General features: G+C 44.5%; 1 protein-coding gene across 3 annotated transcripts in view; it reads left to right on the forward strand.

Annotated features, from left to right (window-relative positions):
- Positions 1-20,220, forward strand: part of LOC143288363 (paxillin-like) — a 102,126-nt gene that overhangs the window by 30,849 nt on the left and 51,057 nt on the right. For all 3 annotated transcript variants that reach the window (XM_076596756.1, XM_076596757.1, XM_076596758.1), the window contains exon 2: positions 19,303-19,709. In XM_076596756.1, the coding sequence (XP_076452871.1) occupies positions 19,303-19,709 (407 nt within the window). The remainder of the gene's footprint in view (positions 1-19,302; positions 19,710-20,220) is intronic.

The following is a 20,220-nucleotide window of genomic DNA, read 5'->3' on the forward strand; positions in this document are numbered from 1 at the left end:
ACCAGGCGCCCATCCCCGGGATTCGAACCCGGGACCCTCAGATTGAAAGTCCAACGCTTTAACCACTCGGCTATTGCGCCCGTCGTTTCAGTGGCCGTTTTTATTTTGTTTTTGTTTTTTTAATAAAAATTTTAAAAATTTTTGTTTTTTTTCACTTCCAGCCCTACCGTTACTGTTTGGTGCAAGAAAAAGTAAAATGGGCTACCCAGTGCTAGACGACGACCGCCCCCCCCCCCCCCCCCCCCCCCCCCCCCCCCCCCCCCTCTCCACTGACCCCTCCCCGTCCCCCCACCTCCCCTCAATCCCCACCCAACTGAAGGGCGAAAGTTGTGTGTGCAAAGTGGATGGAAGGTGGGTGGTTGGTGGGTGATGGGGGTGTGGGCGGCTTGCAAGGTAGTTTACAGCAGCTAACTGGCGGACACAGCGGAGCCTTAACTGTGGTCTGGTGGTGTGTGCAGGCAGATGTTCTGGTCTGTGGTGTGGTGTGGTGTGTGGCGTGGCGTGGCGTGGTGTGGTGTGGCCCATTCAGGTTGTGTGCTGTGTTGGAAATTTAAGTGTGGTGTGGGCCGACAGAGAGAGTTATTCGGGGTGAGTTGGGTTGGGTTGGGTTGTGTTGTGTTGTGTTGTGTTCTGTTGTGTTGTATTGCACAGGTCACCACAGTGCAACCACACACACACACACACACACACACACACACACACACACACACACACACACACAGAGAGAGAGAGAGAGAGTGTGTGTGTGTGTGTTTGCAATGTGTATGGTTAGAAAACAACAAACAACAACAACAACAAAAAAAACCCCGCCCCAGAAACCTCGTGTTGTTGTGGTGGTGGCAGCATCATAGTAAATAGGATGATTTGAACAATAATGTTTTTGCCTGGTCTTCCTCCTCCACCACCACCCCCTCACCCACCCCCACCCTCACCCCCACCCCCTCTAATAAGCTGCCAACTACAGCATGGATGGTGGTTGCGTACAATACAAGAAAAAGTCTCAGTGGTGGTGGTGGTAGGAACAGAGAACAACACAAACTATTTGTGTGATGAACGACTTTGTCGTCGTTGATGTTGCTGTTGTTGTTGTTGTTGCTACAATAGCCAAGTTCCATGGAGCAGAGAGAATGAGGGACATTAAACTGAAAGTGACTTTATTAATAAGTGATTACTTTTGTCGCTTGTTAACAGCCTGGGTTTGCATGTCAGCTGAGGTTCTGTGATTACAACATGCACTGACCAGAGAGAGAGAATGAGCGAGCACTCATATGCACGTACGCATGCACACGCACACACACACGCACGCACACACACGCACACATACACACACGCGCGGACGCACGCACGCACGCACATCAGCTCGCGTGGCTGGACGACGGATCCGAAGTAGCGCTGCCATGCATGTCGTTGCAACATATTGCGCATGTAACGTGACGGAGGGGGCAGCCGCTGGGGTGTATGGTCGATGGTGGTGCGCCTCGGGAGCATGATTATCGCTGTGAATTTTCTGTGTGTGTGTGTGTGTGTGTGTGTGTGTGTGTGTGTTTGGCTGGTTTAAGCTAGTTGGCTGCTTGTCTGTCTGTCTGTCTGTCTGTCTCTGTCACACACACACACACACACGTACACGTACGCGCACACACACACACACACACACACACACACACACATACACGTACGCACACACACACACACGTACGCACGCACGCACGCACACACACGTACGCACGCACGCACGCACACACACATGCACGCACGTGCGCGGGCACACACACACACACACACACACACATTCTTTTCTTTCTCTCCATCACCACCTTCTCTCTTGTCTTTCTCTTCTACTCTCTCTCTCTCTCTCTCTCTCTCTCTCTCTCTCTCTCTCTCGTTCTCTCTCTCTCTTCTCAATTATTCTTGCCCAGAGGGCCGGATGTAAACAAGTACTTTGTGCTTACTCCTTTACCCTCGTAAAATAAAATTTCGTTCCCTCTCTCTCTCTCTCTCTCTCATCTCTGTCCGTTCTGGGCCTGCTGGCTCGCAAACAACGTTTACGAAAGTTCTACGCCATGTTATTCTGCTCTGTCTACGTTATGCTGCTTGCTGGCTCTCTCTCTCTCTCTCTCTCTCTCTCTCTCAGAGCAGTGAGTGTCGTGGTGTGGTAGTAGTAGTAGTGGTGTAAGGAAAAAGGGGGTGGGTGGTAGCGGGGATCGTGGTGGAATTTCGTGGCCTTCCACTTGAATTGAGAGAGTCAGTGAAGCTTGCCGTGTGCTGACAGTACAGTTTACCTACCCTACCCAACCCTACCCTGCCTGTTGTACCCTCCACACTAAACCAGACCCCAAACTAGGGACAGAGAGATAGAGAAAGAGAGAGAGAGACGGCAGTGGACACACCAAAAAATTCGGTATTTTCCTAGCTACAAAGCCGATGTGGCTGTGGAAGGGGAGTGTGTGTGTGTGTGTGCGTGTGTACGTGTGTACATATTGACTGACCCCGTGTTCTGAGACAGAGCTGGCTTGGGATTTTCTCGTGCTGCTGTGCTGTGGAATTTTTTTTGGGGGGAGGGTATGTGTGTGTGTGTGTGTGTGAGGGGAGAGAAAGTGGGGGTACGTGTGTGTGTGTGTGTGTGTGTGTAATATTATGACTATCATAATCGATTGCTGGGTGTGTATTAGTATTATTATTTATGTGGGGTTGCGGGAAGAGGAGAGGATTTCTTCAGGTTTGTGTGTGGGTACTGGCGGGCGGGTGGGCGTGGTGTTTTTGTTTTTTGATGGTGGTGGTGGTGGTGGTGTGGTTGGTGGTGTGGTTTGGTCGTTTACTGTGTACACTTTGTTGATGTTGTAGTTGTTGTTGTTGTGTGTTGTTTCAGTTGCGGATGGTTTCATCATTAACGATTCAGTTTTTCTCTTAATTGTTGTCGTGTGTTGTGTTGTGAGGGTCGTTTTAGAGTTGGTACACAATCATATTGTTGTTGTTGTTTGGTGATGGTGGTGATGATGACGGTGGTGGTGGTGGTGTGGTGGTGGTAGTGGTGGTGGTGGTGGAAGTAGTATTTTGTGCCCGTGTTCATCTTCAGCTCAAGTCAAGAGGATAGAATGGACACGACACCACTTTCATTTCGTTGGAGTGACGTTTGTTGAATGTTGGTGGACGTGTTTACGTGTTGTTGCGTTTCAAGGATATGTGTGTGTGTGTGTGTGTGTTGCAGCAGTGTGGAGGAGGAGGGGCGGGGGGGGGGGGGGGTTATGTGGCCACATTTATGTGTGAACATTACAGTACATGAGTCCTGATTTGTGTTGCAATTTTTACATTGCTTATGGTGGATTCTTTGTGCTCGGGTGCATTGTGCTTTTGGCAGTGACCTTTTTTGTGGTGGTGTGGTAAGTTGTATCAGGCTGTTGGGATGTGTGTGTGTGTGCATATGTGTCACTGGGGGTCGTGTTTTAGCTGTGTGTGCATGCACATGCATACATGCGTGTGTGTGCATGTGCGTGTGTGTAAAGTGTGTGTTTGTGTGTGTGTGAATGTGCACGTGCGAAATGTGTGTGTGTGTGTGTGTGTGTGTGTGTGTGCAGGCGTTTGCACATGAAAGTGAGAGAGAGAGAGAGAGAGAGAGAGATCTGACTCAGACCATTTACGATATCACAGCTGTTGCCTATCATATTTCAGTGCCAGAAATGAAAAATTTGATTCGGTTAGTTCTTCTTTTGGTAGGTCTTGTGTTTCTTTTCTTTTCTTTATATAATTTGAGGGGTTTTTTTTCATAGTAGTTTGCACACCTATTATAAATATGAAAATGTGAACAAACAATTATTATGTATATTATGTGAAACATACTCTGTCGTCCAGTCAGTTCAGTTGAAGTACATGCATCCTCTCCCAAAAAGATACAGGGTGTTGACATGGAACCGTTTTGCAAGGCAAGTTCATGTTGGTGTTCAGAGCCTTTGTTTGCAACGTTCACAGGCTGCAGACAAAGTCTTGTTGTTGTTTTTTGGGGGGGTTCTTAATTTTGAAAGGTTAGGTAAGGACAAATAGATAGATAAATCTGAATCTTTTATTAATTCAGTTACAAAAATGCAAAAGAATAAAATAGAATTATTACAAGTATATGTATCTATATCAGTTTTATTTCACAATTAATAATTGTTCATAAGTTCCTCACAACTGATCTAACCAGAGTGTGTGAGAACAAAACTGTGTGTGTGTGGTGTGTGTGTGTGTGTGTGTGTGTGTGAGTAGGCGTGCACGTATGTGTGCGTGTAGGTGTGTGTGTGTGCGTGCGTGTGTGTGTGTGTGTGTGTGTGTGCAAGCAAGTGTAGCATGCACACGTGTGTGTGTGTATGTGTGTGTGCACACGTGAGTGGTGCATGCACGCATGTGTGTGCGCGCATGTGTGTGTGCATGTATGTGTATATGTGTGTGTGTGTGCTCACGAATGTAGCATGCATGTTTGTGTGTGTGTGTGTGCGTGTGTGTGTGTGTGTGCGTGTGTGTGTGTGTGTGTGTGCGTGTGTGCGTGTGTGTGTGCGTGCGTGTGTGTGTGTGTGTGTGTGTATGTGAGACAGCAAGAAAGAGAAAGGTTTCCAGCATCCATCTTTCCTTAGATGCACACCCTTTGGATTGTTCAATCTCAGTTTCAGTTTCAGTTTCAGTAGCTCAAGGAGGCGTCACTGCGTTCGGACAAATCATATACGCTACACCACATCTGCCAAGCAGATGCCTGACCAGCAGCGTAACCCAACGCGCTTCCTCAGGTCTTGAGGGGGGGGAAAAAAAGGTGAATAAATAATAGATAAGCTTACACAAATAAATAAATAAATAATTATAATGTTAAAAAAAAAAAAAAAAAAGGTCAGACTTTAATAGTGTGTTCTGATTGCCTCCCTTGTTCTGTCCCTCAGTGTTAACTAGTGTTGTTACTTCTGGAGCTGAGCTTAAGTTTCTAAAGCTAAACCAGTTTAAAGAAGAAGAAAAAGACAAAACAAACAAAACCCCCCCACCTTATTGTACATTGTATCAGCATGAATGTTTGATAATGTGATGTTAAACTATCAGCGAGAAGACCTCCTGTGACACTCTGTTGAAATTGTAAACACGAAAGATGGAATTAAAAAGAAACAATAAGAAATATAATAAATATATATATATATATATAAATAATTTAAACCCCGCCTTATTGTTGCCATGCATTCTTTCATATGCACAAACGTGCATGGAGCATGCACACAAGATAAACACCACCTCGGTTTACCATCTCATCTGAACGATTCACATCCAGACCACCACTTGGTCTAGGTCTGTAGGAAAGGGAGATGGTGGGGGGGGGGGGGGGGGGGCTGGGGGGGGGGGCATTTAAAAAACAAAACAAAAAAACAACAACAACAAAACAAACCAACCTGATGCATATGAGGGCATTGAACCCATGGGCACTCACTTCCAAGTCAGGTGCATGACCACAAGGCCCACCACCGCTCCAAAGGATGACTTGTCTGCCTGTCTGCCCCACTGCTGGGGGAGGGGTTGGGGGGCCGGGGGGCGGGGTGTGGGGGGTGCACTGGGTCATTGCTAAGAGCTGCCTCCCAGGCTGACCCCTTATTTATTGTGTATAACTACAATGATAATGTTCATGGGCCATTACTGCTGGCTACTATGGGTCCAGGCCCCCGCCCCACCCCACCCAGTCAGACAGAGCTAGCAAGTCAGATGGTTGCAGTGGGTGGGTGGTTGGCCTGTGGGCGCCATCTGCCTGCCTGCAGGTGAACAAGGCTGTGGTGGCAGTCTGTGCGTGTGTGTGTGTGTGTGTGTGTGCAGTGTTATTTCTAATAATGTAGGCTGTTTGTCGTTAGTGATTATATCCATGTGCACAAGCAGCAAGAGTTTGTGAGTTGTGTTTTCTGACTGGGGGTTCTTTTCTGTGCGCACTGCTGTTTGTGTGCTGAATGACTGGTGTGTTAAGTGCTTTTGGTTTCTCTCTGCAGAAGATTCAGTGCTGTGTAAATACTTCATATTGCTGTTGTGATTATGATGATGATGATGATGATGATTTTTATTATCATTATTATTTTTGTTGTTACTACTATTATTATTATGAGGTGGACGCTTGCGCTCTGCTGGGCTGTAAACAACATGAACTGGAGCGAAAGGAAGTGAAACAACTTTTTTTTCTTAAAAAAAAATAAAAAAAAAAAAAATTTAGGAGTATAGATAATTGCCAACCTTTGCATTAATAGCAAACTTTGGAAGACTGGCTGGCATTGGCCTGGTGCCAGGAAAGGACAGCTTAGTGTAGCAGATCACTTGAGATTTGTGTGGCAGGAAGGGGTGGGGAGATAACTGATATTTAAGTGCAGGATGTTCAGTTTATTTTACATGTTATTAGATATGTTTGGTGTCGTATACTGTGCCATGTCAAACTGATGTCAGTGTGCTTGCTCTGTGTGTTGGCCAAATCTCACAGCTAGCCCTAGCCCCCTTAGTGCACAGAGATGCCTCTGCCAAACCTGTTGTACGAAATCTAGGGCAGGTTTATGTGGGCTGTCAGACCAGTGTGTTTTGTTCATGTGTGTGGGTCAGGCATTTCTTTCCTTACAAGAAGAAGAAAAAAAAAAGTAAAGAAAGAAAGAATTTAAGCAGATGGCGTGCAGTGTTTATGGATCTGTCTGCATCACAGTGCATGCTTTTGACACCTCCTAGAAACTGAAACTTGAACTTTTAAGTGCAGAATCGACCGTTGAAGAAAAAAAAAGAAAGAAAGCACATAGCGATGGGAGGAGGGGGGAGTGGAGGTGGGGTGGGGAGGGGAGGGGTGGGGTGGGGTCAGAATGTTAAGGCTTTGGGGTAATCACAAGTAATTTGTCTCTATTGCTGAGCACACACAAGAACATGTATACTTATCCAACTGAAAGAAAATAATATGAGAGTGTGGGTGGGGAGGGGGAGGCTAGAGAGAGAGAGAGAGATGGTAGTGTCTAATTGAAAGAAAAAGACTGGAGGGAAGGAGAGAGAGAGGGGGGATGGGAGGGGTGGGGAGGAGGGAAGAGGTGTGGAGAGAAAGAGAGAGAGACCCATCATGGTTGAAATCAGGCCCCAGTTCCATATTTGGATATTATGTTTAACTCACTCGGTACGGCCAGTCCTCTCTTCTCCTCTACACAGACCCCTCGGATGTCCAGCGGGTGTCTCTATGACCCAACCTTTAGCTTCCGTCGTCAGAATTGTGGTATTCTTTGTCAGCATTCACCTCTTCAGTGTAAGAGCCTTCAGCTCGTAATATTTTGATGGTTGTAATCGGGGTGAAACGCTGTTAACGTCGTCACTTTCGCCGTTCGTATGGAGAGAGTTAACCAGGTATTTAGTGTGCAAGTCTGCAGTAGACAATCTGCAGACAGGCCCCAGTTTCTAGGGGAATCAGAGAGAGAGAGAGAGAGAGAGAGAGAGAGATGTGGTACTGAGAGAAAAAGACTGGAAGAAAAAGGCTGGTGGAAAAAGAGTCGGGGGAAAGAAACAAACTCTGAAAGGCACATCACACTTCATCATCATTACTGAAATCAGCCCCCCCCCCCCCCCCACACACACACACCCGCCCCCCTGGTTTTTTTAAATCGCCCCTGAGGTAGGTAGGTGTGTGAATAGGTCCACAGTCAGGCATATGACCCAAAACACACAAAACATGCAAAGAGTTTCCGTGCAGTATGCATGCTTTCAGTTTCAGTGACAGACAAGAACTGAACACAGTCCTGTATAATAACACTCAAACCACCACTGCAGACAATCATGATAATTTCAAGAAGGATGATGGACTCAGTAAGTATAATAGGCCAGTCATCCCTGGTGAGGAAGATGTCTTGAATTCTGTTGAAGAAAAAAGAAACAAGGGGGGGGGGGGGGGGGGGGGGAAGAGTACAGCCAAAAAAACAACAACAAAAAACAAAAAATCTGTTGTATGCAGTGTTGCTGGCAGGCCTTCAGTTTTCAAGAGGAAGATTTTTTTTTTTTTTTTTTTTTTTTTCCAAGGGAAGGAATCAGTCAGCTCGTTTCATGCAGTGGACCTTACCTTCTCCCACCTCCAGTCACCACTCCTCCCACCCCACCCCCACCCCCACCCCTTAACCCCTTTCACCCCGTTGTGTCGGGGGGGGGGGGGGGGGGGGTTGTTGTTGTTGTTTTTTTTAGCCCTGTGTCCCTGTTGGACAGACTGATCAGTCTCACTCACCCCCATCACCATTATTTCTGTCTGGATATATAACCCTCCTTTCAGTGACCGTTTGAAATTCACTCAAGATTTCTTGTCATTCTGAAAATCATGGAGGAAAACCATCAGAATATAAGTCATGGTATATATATATATATATATATGTATGTATGTATGTATTTGTATTTCTTTTTATCACAACAGATTTCTCTGTGTGAAATTCGGGCTGCTCTTCCCAGGGAGAGTGCGTCGCTATGCTACAGCACCACCCATTTAAAAAAAAAAATTACTGCATGCAATTTTATTTGTTTTTTCCTATCGAAGTGGATTTTTCTTCAGAATTTTGGCAGGAACAACCCTTTTGTTGCCGTGAGGTGTTTTTTTTTTTAACGTGCACTAAGTGCATGCTGCACACGGGACTTTGGTTTATCGTCTTATCTGAATGACTAGCACCCAGACCACCACTCAAGGTCTAGTGGAGGGGGAGAAAATATCGGCGGCTGAGCCGTGATTCGAACCAGCACGCTCAGATTCTCGCACTTCCTAGGCGAACGTGTTACCTCCAGGCCATCACTCCATATATATATATTTTTTTTTTCAAATAGATTTTTTTTTTCTTCTTTTTCTTTTCTTTTGGTGTTCTTCAGTCTGAATGTTTGTTCTGTCATCTATGGAGGTGTGGTGAAGAATGAAGACATGTTTTTTTCTTTGTTTGTTTGTTTCTTTCTTCTTTTTTTTTTCTTCTTTTTTTCTTCTTCTTCCCCCCCCCCCCCCCCCCCCCCCCCTCCCCCCCATCAAAGAAATGCAGAAACGGTAGATTTCCTGAATCCAACATGTGCCCAGTGTCAGGGGGAATCACAGTCAGTCAGCCTGTTCATGCTGAGGTCGTTCCTCGCCTTCCACCCCCACGCCCCCCCACCCCACCCCACCCCACCTCTCCCTTCACCCCTCCTCCATTGTGTCTGGTGGTTTGTGTTGTTGTTTTTTTGCCCATTGTCACTGTCAGTGAGACTCCCTGGTCACACACCCTCCCCCCCTCCACCTCCCTCCCTTCCCCCCGCCCCCCCCCCCCCTCCCACCACCCACCCACCCCCAGCCACCCTGGACAAAACCCTCATTCAGGTGCTGTTTGAAATTCACCTTTACTGGGAGTGGTTTGGGTCTTTGGTGTCTGCTAGACATTGTATACAAACTGGATAATGTGTGGGGGGCAGCACTTTTCTTTTCTTTTCTTTCTCTCTCCCCCCCCCCCCCCCCTCCCCCCCGTGCCTCGTCGTAGTTTTGTTTCTTGCTTACCTCAGCATGACACACAGGGTCAGGGTCTGTCTGCTTTGGGGAACTACGGATTTCTTCTCTCTTCATTCTGTAAACTGCGAAGAAGGAAAATTATCAGAATGTTAGTCATGGGGTATATCATCTACAAGTACACATCCCCATTCTCTCTTTCTGTCTTGTGTGTGTGGACAGAGCCCTCATTCAGGTCGGTTTGAACGTCACCAGCATTGGGAGTGTCTTGCCTTTGGGGGGAGGCAAATGTTTTTTTGCGCATTGCATTGTGTAGTGGTTTTGTTTCTAGTTTTCCTTGGCATATATGTGTATAGGATTAGTGACGGGTTTTGAGCAGAACATAGTTTTGGAATAAAAAAAAGAAGGATTTTTGTTGTTGTTGTTGTTGTTTTGTTTAGTCATGATTTTCTTAGTCTGTTTTTTTTTTTTGTTTGTTTTTTTGTTTTTTTGTTTTGTCATGATTTCCTTAGTCTGAATTTTGTTGTGTTTTTTTTGTTTAGTCATGATTTCCTTAGTCTGAATTTTGTTGTTTTTTTTTTGTTTTGTCATGATTTTCTTAGTCTGAATTTTGTTGTTGTTTTTTTTGTTTAGTCATGATTTTCTTAGTCTGAATTTTGTTGTGTGTTTTTTTTTTTTTTGTTTAGTCATGATTTTCTTAGTCTGAATTTTTTTTTTATTATTTTTTTTTATTTTATGATTTTCTTAGTCTGAATTTTGTTGTGTTTTTTTTTGTTTAGTCATGATTTTCTTAGTCTGAATTTTGTTGTGTTTTTTTTTGTTTAGTCATGATTTTCTTAGTCTGAATTTTTTTTTTTTTTTTTTTTTTTTTTTTTTTTTAATGATTTTCTTAGTCTGAATTTTGTCATGTCATCCATGGAGGAAGTGGTGAGGAGTGAAAACATTTCTTTTTCTTTGTGTGTGTGTATATGTGTGTGTGTGTGTGTGTGTGTGCACATGTATGTGTTTAAGAGAGCAGAAAGGAAAGATTTTATGAATGAAACACCTGAACTACTGAAGGAGAAAGCTCATGATTTTTTGTCCAAGGGATTTAGGGTTATTTATAGAACACTGGTGTGTGTGTGTGTGTGTGTGTGTGTGTGTGTGTGTGTGTTTTAAACAAACTTGAATCATAGAAGAGACCAAAGCAGCTGTACAATAGAGAATTTAAAGCACAGAAAGCTAGGTGTATAACCGTGCTAAAAAATGGACATTGTGTGTGTGTGTGTGTATGATTGGAATGGTTTTTGGTGTGTGTGTGTGTATGATTGGAATGGTTTTTGGTGTGTGTGTGTGTGTGTGATTGGAATGGTTTTTGGTGTGTGTGTGTGTGTGTGTGTGATTGGAATGGTTTTTGGTGTGTGTGTGTGTGTGTGTGTGTGTGTGTGTGATTGGAATGGTTTTTGGTGTGTGTGTGTGTGTGTGTGTGTGCGTGTGTGCGTGTGATTGGAATGGTTTTTGTTGTTGGGTTTTCCCCCTAGTACCACAGCAAGTTTCAGTTTCAGTTTCAGTAGCTCAAGGAGGCGTCACTGCGTTCGGACAAATCCATATACGCTACACCACATCTGCCAAGCAGATGCCTGACCAGCAGCGTAACCCAACGCACAAACGTGCACAGTAGAGTGCTTTCAGTGCATGATGATAGTGTGTTCTCTCTCTCTCTCTCTCTCTCTCTCTCTCTCTCTCTCTCTCACTCTCTCTCTCTCTCTCTCTCTCTCTCTCTCTCACCCCCCCCCCCCCCCCAACCCCCCTTTCTCTCTCACACCCTGTCTCTCTCTCTCAAACTGATTATCAGATTAATCACTCTCCTTCGCTTCCACAAAATGCACACCATGATCAGTCACCTCCTCTTCCTAGTGCTCCCAAAACAAGCGTTTACATCCACATTCCGTTGGTAAAGGGCTACAAAGGTTGAGGTCTTTTTTTTTTTTTTTTTTTTTTTTTAGCCATCTGGACAGTGAATTCAAAATGCTTGTGTGTCAAGGGCTGAACCCAATCCCCACCTTATGCTGTTCTTTAACTCTCTCCATACGAACGGCGAAAGAGACGACGTTAACAGCGTTTCACCCCAACCACCACCATCAAAATATTGCAAGCGGAAGGCTCTTATACTGAAGAGGTGAATGTTGACAAAGAATACCACAGTTCTGACGACGGAAGCTAAAGGTTGGGTCATTCAGACACCCCACGGGACATCCGAGGGGTCTGTGTAGAGGAGAAGCGAGGACTGGCCGTACTGAGTGAGTTAACCCTCCCCATCTGAAGTCGGGGTACCTCATCCCAGCTGGGTGGAGTGAGGAAAATGGGAGTGAGGCGTCTTTCCTCGGGACACAGCACCATGCTGAAGCCGGAGGGGCCTCGACCCCTGGTCACTGATGAACAGAGGATCAGCAGTCCAGCCACCTCTTCGTCAAGCGATTCCGCTCTGGCGACTCTGTTTTTACTTGGCGTCGGAGCCGAGTTTCGGCGGCGCGACGCCGGAAGAGGCATGAACCCTTCAGCCGGACAAGAGCGTTATTGATGGTGGAAGCAGGCAACATTATGGAGTGATGGCCTAGAGGTAAACGCGTCCGCCTAGGAAGCGAGAGAATCTGAGCGCGCTGGTTCGAATCACGGCTCAGCCGCCGATATTTTCTCCCCCTCCAGTAGACCTTGAGTGGTGGTCTGGACGCTAGTCATTTGGATGAGACAATAAACCGAGGTCCCGTGTGCAGCATGCACTTAGCGCACGTAAAGGAACCCACGGCAACAAAAGGGTTGTTCCTGGCAAAATTCTGTAGAAAAATCCACTTCGATAGGAAAAACAAATAAAATTGCACGCAGGAAAAAAATACAAAAAAAAAAAAAGGGTGGCGCTGTAGTGTAGCGACACGCTCTCCCTGGGGAGAGCAGCCCGAATTTCACACAGAGAAATCTGTCGTGATACAAAAGAAATACTAATACTAATACTAATTATGAACGCACAGAGAGAGAGAGAGAGAGAGAGAGAGAGAGCAGGATACAGTGAAGTGTCGAAGTTATCTCAGGAAGCAGACGCTGGCCCGAGTTTCCTGTCTCCGTCCCATGACTGATCAGTGGTAGTACAATCATTCGTTCTTTTTTTTGGTAAATCATGGAGTGGAATGGAGCTGCTGGGAGAGAGCTTGCAGTGGTAAACACAGTCGTTCTTTTCTTCGCGGACCCTGTCACACGCTTAAAAGTTTATGGGAGAGAGAGAGGGTTGTCTTGTTTCTAAGCAAACCTCCTTTCTGACATATGACTCGGTTTATATCTGTGGAGAGTGGAGCAGTGGCCTAGTGGTGAACTGCCTGACTAGGAAGTGAGTGCCCATGGGTTCGAGTCCTCTCTTTTACTGCCCATCCACGAGACCTTGAGTGGTGGTATGGGTACTAGTCTTCCAGATGAGATGAAAAACTGAGGTCCAGTGTGCAGCCTGCCTTTAGCGCATGTAAAAGAACCCATGGCAAGAAGAGAGTAGGGAGAGCAGCCCAAATTTCAGACAAAGGAGTCAGTTGTGACAAAGTGTAATACTCTACAGTATACTGTACATGTAGGTGAATTACATACTTTCAGCAGCATGCGTACATGGCATATGTATTAATTAATAATACTTTGTGTCAGCACATACATGTAAACAAGTGTGCATGCAAGATATACATGTGTTTGAGCACATGTTCATGCTCACACACTCTCGAGAATGTGCCTGTACATACATGCATGCGTAGACTTACACCTGTACACGCATGCTGACTGACTGAAACCATTTATTGTCAGATTAACTGTTTGTTGCACTGACATTTTCGCAACCATTTGAATAAAATATTAACTGAGCAACACAAGGAAATTCTGATTTGAGGGAAGGTATGATTTAAAAACAAAACAAAACATATTTAACAAATCAAGTTACCAAATTTCATTAATATCATTATCTCAAAAAATATTCTAACGCACACACACACTCACATACGTGTCTCCCCCACCCTCTCCCTACATACATCCATGCATGCACACAAATGCCCATTATAATTCCCACACCTCTTTCCCCCCCCCCCCCCCCCCCCCCCCACACACACACACTCACACTGTCTCTCACTATTTCTCATCAAATTAAGATTTCGTAATGTAATCAAGACGACATATTACATGTTAGGGTCAAACAGTTCCACTAATTAGAATAATGGGAACTTTGCTCTACAAGTAAATCTGACGCTATCACCCAAAACGAAACACTACTTTGGATTAAATAAAACAGAGGGGAACCTCTGCAGCATATGCACACAGACACACACACACACACACACACACACACACACACACACACACACACACACACACACACCTGTGTGCACAGGTGTGCACTTGTACTCAGTCATTCACTTCTACACATCACACAAATGTGCAGGCTCACATACTCTCGTTCAAACAATTAGCTGTTAATCCATTTAATCCTTAATTAACTGAACTAATCAATGTTACAGCTGGTTCAGTTTCTTGTTACATGCATGTGTGTGTGATAGATCTTCAGTTTAACGTTTATTCACTGGAAGTGTTATTAGATGGGTATGTGTGTGTGTATGCACACTTGCATGCATATGTGCACTTGCACATGTGATTGCATATGAATGTGCCTGCACACATGTTGGTGGAAAGAGGGACAGGAGCAGCAACAGGGTGGGGACATGGGCACTGAGTTTCAGTTTCAGTTTCAGTAGCTCAAGGAGGCGTCACTGCGTTCGGACAAATCCATATACGCTACACCACATCTGCCAAGCAGATGCCTGACCAGCAGCGTAACCCAACGCGCTTAGTCAGGCCTTGAGAGAAAAAAAAGGTGAATAAATAATAGATAAGCTTACATAATAAATAAATAAATAAATAAATGATAATTATGATATAAAAAAGGTAGTAGTAATGATAATAATAATAAAATAATAATAATAATAAATAAATAAATAAGACAACAATGATGATAAATAAGCAAATAAATGTAAAACATGAAGACACACATTCACACATACACCACACAGATATGCACCAAACATGCAGTTTCACAGATATGAAAGCACCGAGCCAGTGTGAAGTAAATCCAAAAGTGAATCGGTGAGGTTGTAGAAGAGAATGGCCAGAAGAGCCAGAAAAACAGTGCAACCAGTTGTTTCTAATGTATATAGATAGATGGATGGTAGATATATGATGGTCAGTCAGATATGATAGTCAGTTGTGTCAGACTATGACCTGATTCAGAACAGCAGAGGAGGTAACTGTTGTCTGGGATAGAATTTGATAGAAGTAGAGAGTATTTTGCCGGAGTTACATCCCCACTCTCTTGGCCAAGGGTGCTTTAAGGACAGCCGGCACTGGAATGGTCCCCCACAGGCCAGCTATAGCCCCCAAGGCTGCAGCCAGTGCAGTCCTGCCTCGTAGTTTTGAGAGTCCTAGTCCTTCACAAAAGACTATGCTGTAATTGAATTCCCACTGCAGTGGGGAAACCATCGATCACACAGCTCTTAGCCAGCTGTTGGCTGGCCAGACACGAAGCATATAGATGTCAGTCTCTGATACAAGCCAGTGTTCAGCCAAAATGATGGTAGACAGACAGACAGATCTTCCGATAATATCATTCTGCATACAGATATGATGGCGTGGAATGGCTGGTATGACATGACGTGGAAGGCAGTCAGGGAGAGAGAGAGAGAGAGAGAGAGAGAGTGCTGACTGAGATGGTCCAGAAACAAGCACCCCTCTGTGTTTCATGCTGGCGCTGCTTGGCTGGTGTGTGTGTGTGTGTGTGAGATAGGTCATTAACATCCCCTGCCCGCTGTGGGACAGGCCCTCTGTCAGGATAGATCAGCCCTGAGACTAGGTCCACCACCACCACCACCACCACCACCATCACACACACTCACACAGTGGTGGTAGTTTCAGCCCAAGAAGGATGTCTTTTCTTTCGGCCTTGTGAACAGTATGTATGTATTGGTATGACCTATGTGCGTTGTAATATGTATTCTCATTTTGTCAATTGATTATTTCTTACAGGCAAATGGGGTTCTGTTGAGACTTAGTAAATGTGTAAAAAAAAAAACTTGTATTGCTGCTGCATAGGACACTTTCATGCAGATGAATGAATGTTATCCCTCTAATGTGTTGGTTTTTTCTTCTTCTTAGCTCAGTTATAGTAATATTGCTGCAAACGTGATGATAAGCCTGTTTCTTGTTCTTCCCCATGTTGATTTCTGGAACCCTCCGTGCCCCCAAAAGGGGTCAAAAGTTCATTAGATCTTGTGAAGCGTTTAAAGCGATTGCAGTACAAGTCTGGCAGCTAAAATCTGAAATGACTGTATTGTTTCTTAACTTATGTTGCAGAGGCAAAAGCGTTAACAAATTACAAATTTCCCAAACAGCGCTTAAAGAGAGAAGGAAGCGTTTGTTGACACCCAAGCACTGATTTAATGACCAGTTCAATCAGATTGGATTTTTTTTTTTTTTTTTTTTTTTTTAAGGAAAAAGGAAAGAAGAAGAAAAGTTGTACAGAAATGATTTTCCACCTGTGATGCAACATCTCCTATCAGCCTCACTCTCTCAGCCCCCCAGTTTAATTCGTATGTAATTTCTGTCATTTACCTTCTGTATATCTTTCATTTTATTATATTCCATATGTATTTCCTTATTTGTTTATTTTTCTGATAATTTTATTTCATTTTATTGGATTTTTTTTTTTTTTTTTAATACAGACCTAGTTCAGGCTCTCAAGGATTCACCAGTGCATTGGATTTGTGTGTAGGTCAGGCACCTGTTCTTTTTTTTGTTCTTTTTTTTTTTTAATAATAATAAGCAGATGTGATGTGTAGTATATATATGGAACAGTCTGCATGCTTTGACACTTTCTTGGAACTGAAACTGATTTGGTGCTGACTCTTGAGAAAGCACGACTTTTAACGATGATGGTAATTAGCGAGAATCATCCGTGGCGGTGCTCTTTCCAACAACAACAAGAAAAAAAGAGATGGTTATTGTGATGAGTGATGCAGGCAGCCAGCGCTTGGCTTGGCGGTGGTTGAGAGTTACAAGTGCCAGGGTGACTGCTTTTATCAGTAAGACCTATGGACACAGATCGTTTTCTTTTCAGTCGCCAAAGACGTGGAACTTCTTCTTCTTCTTCTTTGTTTGTGGGCTGCAACCTCCACGTTCACTCGTATGCACACGAGTGGGCATTTACGTGAATGACCGTTTTTACCCCGCCATGTAGGCAGCCATACTCCGCTTTCGGGGGTGTGCATGCTGGGTATGTTCTTGTTTCCATAACCCACCGAACGCTGACATGGATTACAGGATCTTTAACGTGCGTATTTGATCTTCTGCTTGCATATACACACGAAGGGGGTTCAGGCACTAGCAGGTCTGCACATGTGTTGACCTGGGAGATCGTAAAAATCTCCACCCTTTACCCACCAGGTGCCGACAAGCTCCCTGATAACCTCCGTCATTCTGATTCCCTCGCATCTTTTAAATCTCGTCTCAAAACTCACCTTTTCCCTCAGCAATAAGTTCAATTGTGGCAGGTCCACTTCCTTTGCGTTAGCTGTGCTTGACTATGTGTGTATACATATGTATGTGTACATAACTACATGCATGTATATGAATGTGTATTGTGTGTGCGTGTGTTTATGTGAGTTTGTGCCTGCCTGTGTGTGCGTATGTGTTAGGGTAGCTGTTAGATACACATGTATGTTAAAATGTATGTATGCAGTGCGTGTGTGTGTGTATGCATGTGTGTGTGTGTGTGTGTGTGTGTGTGTGTAGTCACATTTTGGTGTGTGTATGTAACATAGATGTAATGTTTTATGTTAACAAAAGCGTTTTTTGTAAAGCACCTAGAGCAGATTTCTGGATAGTGTGCTATATAAGTATCCATTATTATTATTATCTGATGGAGCCTGATGGGTTGAGAAGTGTTGCAGCAACTGCGCCTCACACCCACACCACCTCCGATCCTCCACGTTACCAAAACCCATTCCCCTGAAAAAAAAAAAAGAGAAGAAAAAAAAGAAAGAATGTGAATATTATCACCATCAGTATCTGATGCAGCTTGATAGGTTGAGAAGTGCAATGGTAACTGGCAAGAGAGAGAGAGGCAAAGTCCTTTATTTCTAAGGATGATAGACTATAGCACTGGTGTGTGGGTTTGTGTGTGTGTGTGTTTTTGTTGTTGTTGTTGGTTTGTTTTTGTTTTTTTTTGTTGTTGTTTTTTGTGTGTTTTTTTCAACATGGTGGTACTTTAAATAAAACAACAACAACAACAAAGAACATTAAAAGGTGCACGCACACACACACACACACAAGCACACACAAACACCCACGCACGCACTCACACATACACGAAAGAGAGAGAGAGAGGGGGGGGGAGAGGAGAGAGAGTTTCAATTATTATGTGATGCAGCCCATTGGATGGATGCCAAATTTCTTCCTCATGTTCCTCTGCAGTGGGTTCGTAAAGTAGGGGCATGTGCGTTGATCTTGTCGCGTTGTGTCTTTAGTCATGCAGTCTTGGCTGACCCCGTGACCTTTAGTTTTTGATATCTCATTTTGAACTCCCAGGATGAGGGAGAGGGGTTGTGTCCCCTGGTTTTCCCCACCGATGAGACGGAAGGTCTGAGAGCATGTGATCCGAGTCTGTTTTTTGGTTGGTTGGTTGACTGTTTTTTGTTGGAGTTTTTTGTTTTTGTTTTTGTTGTTGTTGTTTTTTTGGGGGGTGAGGGGGGGGGGTGTTGTTGTTTTTTCCGTCTTTTTTTTATTTTTCTTGTTAAAAAGAGGGAAAAAATATACCAGAATTGGGTTTCCTAAGTGATCTTTTTTAGCAGCACTAAGTTGGCTTAGCGTTGATAAAGAACGTTCCTAACTTCAAGCTAATTCCATAGACTTAGGAACAGTCTTACCATCACTAAGCAAGCTTAGCGCAGGGAAGATCCCCACACGAAACCCAGCCCCGAAAACGAGTTTCCAAAGTAATCTTTAGCAGCGCAAAGTTTGCTTAGCATTAAGATTAATTTTCTTAAGTCTTCGCTGATTCCACCAACTTATGAAAATTGTTAACACTGTAGAAAGAAAAATTAAGCAAATTAACATAGCACTGCTAATAAGATCGCTTTTACAATCTCCCATCGTGGATGCTTCAGCTGTAGCACAATACGAGTTGTCACAGGACGCTGCACACACATGTGTGTGTGTGTGTGTGTGTGTGTGTGTGTGTGTGTGCGTGTGTGTATGTTAGCTCATTGATGTGGCTGGTCCTTTTTTTTTTCTTTCTTTTTTTTTTTCTCCTCAGTTTGTTGACTATCAAAGGATTGAACAGCTGACAGAAAAGAAAAAAAAAAAAAAAAAAAAAAAGACAACGTCTACACGTCCAAACTTCAGTTTCGCTCACGCAAAGGTTAACGACAATTGCTATAAGTATCAGGTAAATCACACTAAAGAATTATTTGGTCTGAAGAAAAAAATTAATCAGAACAACGTCCACACTTCCAAACACGCGCGCAAAGGCCTCACGGCGATCACAAAACCAAACCCCAATGAACAGCTCTTCCCTTCGTCCACACTGGAATTACGTAGGCAACACTTATGACGTAATGAAATCGGCACAGTGAAAATGTAGATCAGACTCGAAGTAGATTTCATTGCCAGCGGACCCTGATTCACTCTTGCGAGGCTTGTCCTTTTTTCTTTTTTTTCTTTTTTTCTTTTTTTATAAGAATTATTGAGTTTCTTTCCCCACACACATCTATGATTTTTTGTTTTTTGTTTGCTTATTTCTTTTTCTTTCATTGTTGCAGATGCCCTCCTAGCCGACTTGCAAAGCACCACCCAGCATATTTCCTCGTACCAGCAGTACCAACAACAACAACAACAACAACAGCAACAACAACACCCACCACCCCAACACCACCAACACCCACCCTCTTCACCCTACTCCCCTCAACCTCCTCCTTCCCACGGCGGTGGTGGCGGTGACGGCAGTGGGGGTGGAGTAGCAGCAGCCGCCTATTCCCATCAGCACACAGCCTACGGCTACAATAGCAGCGGTGGCGGTGGCGTTGGACAGGCCCCACGCACGGTGGTCCGCAAGAGCGACAGCTCCTCCACGTCCTCGCAGGAGTCTCGTGGCTCCACCCCTCCGCTGCCGCCTCCCCCGGCACAGGAGCTGCTGGAGAGCATCCCCTCCTACAACAGATACGTGGAGGTGAGTTTTTTTTTTGTAGGGTTTGTGTGTGTGTGTGTGTGTGAGGGGGGGGGGGGGGCGGTGTGGTTGGGGTTTGGCCGGGGAGAGGGGTGGGCATTGGGAGCCGGTTGGGCAGGGGGTAGTGTTTTGGGTGCAGGAGGGTGTGATGTGTGTGTGTGTTTGTTCTTTACGCCTTTTCACTTTTTAAAAAAAAAATTTTTTTAAATATTTGACGAGTGTGGTTGAAGATGACCCCCTTTGTCTCACATATGCATCCACCATAATTGGTCCCTCCATTGTAATTGTGCACATCTACATATGCATCCACCATAATTGGTCCCTCCATTGTAATTGTGTACATCTACATATGCATCCACCATAATTGGTCCCTCCGTTGTAATTGTGTACATCTAATTGTGTACATCTACATATGCATCCACCATAATTGGTCCCTCCATTGTAATTGTGCACATCTACATATGCATCCACCATAATTGGTCCCTCCGTTGTGCACATCTGGACACCTGTCTTG

This window comes from Babylonia areolata, chromosome 12 (assembly GCF_041734735.1).
Source record: "Babylonia areolata isolate BAREFJ2019XMU chromosome 12, ASM4173473v1, whole genome shotgun sequence".
Classification (NCBI taxonomy): domain Eukaryota; kingdom Metazoa; phylum Mollusca; class Gastropoda; order Neogastropoda; family Buccinidae; genus Babylonia; species Babylonia areolata.